Below are 5,437 nucleotides of genomic sequence, written 5' to 3'. Positions count from 1 at the left end.
GCATTTAATTTTTCACATGATCAAATACAGATTCATATCTCTAGGCGTTTCATCAATCTTTTTATGTATGGCAGATTAATAATATGTCATAATATCATTTAATTTCACAAGGCCAGCATGGTATAAGTAAAAGTCAGAGTTTACCAACTCTTTATCCAAATTAGCATTTTTTTTTTTTTTTTTGCCCTTTTTAAAGAGAAACATTATACGAAAGAAACATAATATGACCACATATCATCTTGGATTAAAAGAGCAAGATTGGCTCTGTTATCATGTTCATGAATATCAAAAATAACTTAAAAAAGAAAGAAACGATTTTTTTTATTTAAAAAACAATGTGAAGTTGAATAAAAGTTACATACAGACTTCAACAAGCACACCCATAATATCATAATATAATCTTTTTAAAGAAAAAAAAGAAAAAGGGAAAATAAATTAAAACTAAAGCTTGAGAGACAAATCAAGTTCTGGAACATCAGCATGATCAGTTTTCATAGCTTCACTTCTCCGGATAAAATCAGAACCTGTCGGCCTATTGGTCACCATGCTTGAACCAGAAACAATATTATTATTAGTAGTAGTAGTAGTAGTAGTAGTAGAAACACTCAAATTCCGAATTGTACTAGTTTCTTCGAACCTTGAAGAAGAAGAATTATTAGAGGCTGAAGTTCCTGCAGGCCCTAATCCTCCACCACCAATATGATTATTCTGAAACCCTTCAAGGTTTAGTCTATCAATGGAAGGTTGTGGATTCATGGTAGCCTGCCTCCCCCATCCAACACCACCGACACCAATACCAAGGCCACCTCCACTATAGTTGTTGAACCGGTATCCAGCCTGTGTTGGCCATTGATAAGCATTAGGCTTATGTATCATTGATTCCATCCTAACACCAATAGACCTATTGAAAGATCCAAAAAGAGGGTGGCTGGATATGTTTGAAGAAGGATAATAAGGAAAGTGAAGATGTCCAAAAGCACCCACATCCATTCCTTGGCGTCGTTTCGCCAAAGCACGCTCTTGTTTATGTGCGTGTTGATGGCCTCCCAAGGCTTGAATGGTAGAGAATACTCTCTTGCAGAAGTTGCATGAGAACACCCTAGATTCCTTTCTCTTCTCTCGGGTTGTCTCACCCGAAGACTCGTTGTTGTTTGCATGGGAAGAAACGTGTTGGTTGTTCATGAAGTTGAAAAGGTTGAGTTCTAGCTTCGACGATGAACCACCATGAAGCGATTCATCATTGCAGAGCTTCAGATCGAGTAGAACTCGAGAACTCAATTCGGGATTTTGGAGTTCTGCTCGATCATTAATATCGGAGGAGGATTTGACAAGTAGTTTTTCTTTGAGTTTCATGTTATTCATGATCTTCTTGTTGTGAGCATGGTGATTTTGGCATGGAGTAGTAGTTCCATCAGAGGCTGCAGAGATACTTGAAGCCTCACAGGGACATGTTTCTCCACCACCAATTTCTTCCATGGCCCAAAAAAAAAAAAAAAAAAAAAACAAAAACAAAAATACTTCTGTGCGTTTGGAAGAGATTTGGAGAGATTATAGTAGTTTATATTGACGGTTTGAATTGAATTAATACATTATCTTTCATGTTTGGAAAGAAATCCCACTTTGCCGTTAATACTTGCATCACATTAGCAGAGGATTGAAGTGATGACTAAGGTTGCGGAGATTTGTTCCCATGGCAGCCAAGTCTTAACACCCTTTCAATATTTCCATATATATATATATTTTATATATATAATCGCACGTGGCAATAATATGTTATATATCCTATATGTGTAGGTATATTGTTAATCCTATATGATTACGGCTATATTTCTATATAAGCAGTTCGCGTGATATATATGGTGGTCATGTAATAAGGCACCTTTTATGTACTTTCAGATTTGACTCGAACCTAGCTCATTGCTTGGGTTGTTGGTACCTCTTACCACAGGGCTACCACACGGTCTTAGCTTTTCATGTTAATTTCTTGTCCAAGTAATTTTTTATTGGACTTCCATCTAGTTTTGGTACAAAAGATTTCAAAACACCCTGATTTAATGAATCATTCTGAAACGTATGGTTTTTATAAGATCCAAAAATGGTTTGGTTATTTATTTCTTTATTTTCCCATGGTTTTTAGGCATTGAGATATACTTATTTTAAACGTTTTATATGTAAATACCATATATAAATCATTATGTGTGATATCTACTATAATTAAATGATACTTCAAGTATATGAATTGCATTTATATGTATATAATTTATTTTTAACACCATGGTGTGTTTTGCTAATTAAATATACTAATTAATTGTGGCATCTCAAATGATCAATTTATATACTGCCTAATATTGACCAAAAAAATAATATCTACAAAATCGAATTAAAATTCCATATATAATTAGAATTTTTACAAATAAAATATCTTTGTTCCACAAAATTTGGTTGAATTAAAGTCTTTATTACATAGCGTGAAAGGATATCATGCGTTATATATCATGCACGTTTTTGTAAATCTTATTCGCCATAAATAATATTAATATTATTTTTTAAAAAAATGTTAATATTAATTTAAGTTTTTAATGGAATTAGATTTCATCAATAAAAACAGATGTAAACAACCATATTAATTCAAACTTATATTTTTGTCTTTCAAACTTATATTAAGTGGAACGAATAGAATTTCATTCAAAAATCTGGACGTTGTATTGAAAATTTTCTAAAAACATATGTCAGTTTGAATTATATATTACCAAAAAAGATTGGCTCGAACCTAGTTTGTTGTACATTGAATCAGTTTTGTAAATTATATATTGCATTATATCAATATTACACACCTTATATGGTTTGTATCAACTGTGCATATATTCTGTAATCTTGATAAAGTCCTAATAAGAGGACTTGGTTTATAGATATCTATCAATGGCATGCAATTTATTATCAAGAAAAAAAAAAAAGTTTCATGCAAATTATAATTAGAAAGGGTTTTAAGAACTGAAATACAACTCGTTCACGACGCTAGATATCTTGTTAATTACTAACGTTAAAATGTTAATTATTTAAAATACTATTAATAATATGGTAAGTTGAATATGTTTTCTCTTCAAGCTATATGGCAACTACTAATTTAACATAATTAGTTTTCAACTTTTTTTCTTTCACTATATTTTTTGCTTATATAACAATTACCATATTGTAATTTATAGTAATACACATGTCCTGACAATATATATATATATATATATATATATATATATATATATATCTGTCATATCAATATATTAAAATGTTTATTATAGTAAATTACACATTAATATTAATTAATTTTTTGATAAAATTAATATTAATTGACTAAATTCTCACTAGAAATACGGTAATTAATTATCATGTTTGTTGTTATCCACAATATCTGTGTGCATTGGACCTATTGGTTAATTACAAAAAAATCTTCGTTAGTATATACATTCTTGCACGGCTCATATACGTCGTGTAAGTATTAATTTGATGATGGCAATGGGAAAGACCTATTATATGACAAGTTTGACAGCCGAATTCATAATGATATATCATCTAAATTTTTTTTAAAGAAAAAATAAAAATAAAAAATAAAAAAAACTGAATAAAGAAGGAAAAACTCATAAAATGTATGTATGACCTGCTAGTACTTATACTATTAGCTGTTAATTGAACCTTGTTAAAGTTATTGAATATTGTTTTCTCATGTGGGCAAATCCCTCTTCAAAAATTAATGGTGAAGTCTTTATCATATTAAACATCTAGTTAACAATACCATTTACATTCGTACCTATAAAGTTGTGGATTCAAAATATATCTCTTTCATCTTTAAACAACGAATCGTTATAATTGGTTTGTCCTCATTTGCTATGAAAATTAGAACTCATCTTTACGGCAGTGAAGATGATTGGTTTGTCGTCAGTTCACTGCACAGACAAGTCACTCGATCGTCATCTCGTATTTTTTTTTAAATTTTTTTGATATTTTTTATTTTTTATTTTTTATTTTTTCTTCGCCAAACTCGTATGAACGGATATTCCGCTGCAACTAAAAACTCTTAATTTTGGGAAGCAAATACTTTCGGATCTGAGATGGGTTTGGATGATTTTATCTGAAAATGATTATAGCAATCATTTTGTTGTTCTGAAAGAATTCAATTACAAAAACAAATAAAGCAAATAAAAATTTCAAATTAACATAAAACAAATAAAGCAAATAAAAATAGATCAAACCTAAACAAAAATTGGCTCTGATACCAAATGATACGAACCTAGGTCGACACGTGACTAAACTCGTATTATATTAGCCCAGATCTCAATTAAATTCAGATTTTAATGAATTGACCTCAACCCCTAACCAACCTGTGATTAGAAAATTTGGTATAGTGAAGACGCCACAATAGGTGATGGATATCATATTGATAAGTCAAAACTAAAATACTCACTCTCTAATGGTGTTTTAGGTGTTTGAAGAGAACAAAGAGAAATTCAATCTCACAAAATAATTTCTGTATGAATAATGTACTGAATATTATTGATAAAACAAGCCCTTAAATAGGCTAAAACTTGCCAAATAAAATCCTAATTATCTAGGTAAAACCGGCCACAAAATAATAGGAAACCTTGCTTGGTCAAAAATAATAAAATAATAACTTTCCAAAGTTGATTTTTCCAGCAAATAAATAAATACAAACCAAATAAAAGACTAATTTCTTAAAACAAAAAGTCAAAATCAAATTAGGAAACTAGTTGACTAGTTTGACTACTAAGGTATCTTTGACCAATCTCCAGCTTGTTTGGGCTCCAAATCAGCTTTCATATGCCATGTAGGATGCTAAATATGATTAATAATGATTCTCACATGTTGCCCCTTGATTGGAATAAGTCAAACAAGAAGAAAAGTCGAAGTCAGCGGCTAAACATCACATTTTCGATCAAATTGAGATGCTGTCCATACAAATCATTTTTTGATGCTTTTGATTCTATCTTGGCTGGATTCCATGTCCTCTTAATGATATTCATTGAGTTCATGAAGTATTGGAACCAATCTTTGCCACTCAGAGTCCGAATTTGCAAGAAAACAGCTATCCGGGTCCATATCGACCTTCACTACTTGGATGCTTAAAATTGGTAGTGTATCTTTAGGTATTAACAAGCCCCTTTGAGAATTAATTACTCTCTGGATAAAAGCAGCCAAGTTAACCTGAAATTTCTTAGCTTGAGCTCTAGTGATCCGTATCAAGTCAGCAACCCAACAGGTTTTCGGTTGTGCGGGTTCGGGCAGATTCGCATCAACAATGATAGAAAGCAACCAACAAACTAGGAAGCAAAAATACGATAAAATAAGGAAACCTAATTTGACTAAGAAAAAAAAAATTAATATGCAAAACGTGTATGAACTAAGAACAATTTTAACCTAGTGCTAA

The 5,437-nt window shown here is 31.0% G+C and overlaps 1 protein-coding gene across 1 annotated transcript; it reads right to left on the bottom strand.

Annotated features, from left to right (window-relative positions):
- Positions 1-441: 441 nt before the first annotated feature.
- On the bottom strand, positions 442-1,476 carry LOC107435027 (zinc finger protein 3-like). The gene has a single exon (XM_016046566.3). The coding sequence runs from the start codon at positions 1,474-1,476 to the stop codon at positions 442-444; it is 1,035 nt and encodes a 344-aa protein (XP_015902052.3).
- Between the last annotated feature and the right edge of the window lie 3,961 nt (positions 1,477-5,437).

Source organism: Ziziphus jujuba, chromosome 11 (genome assembly GCF_031755915.1).
Source record: "Ziziphus jujuba cultivar Dongzao chromosome 11, ASM3175591v1".
Classification (NCBI taxonomy): domain Eukaryota; kingdom Viridiplantae; phylum Streptophyta; class Magnoliopsida; order Rosales; family Rhamnaceae; genus Ziziphus; species Ziziphus jujuba.
This window is presented reverse-complemented; position numbering and strand designations above follow the sequence as displayed.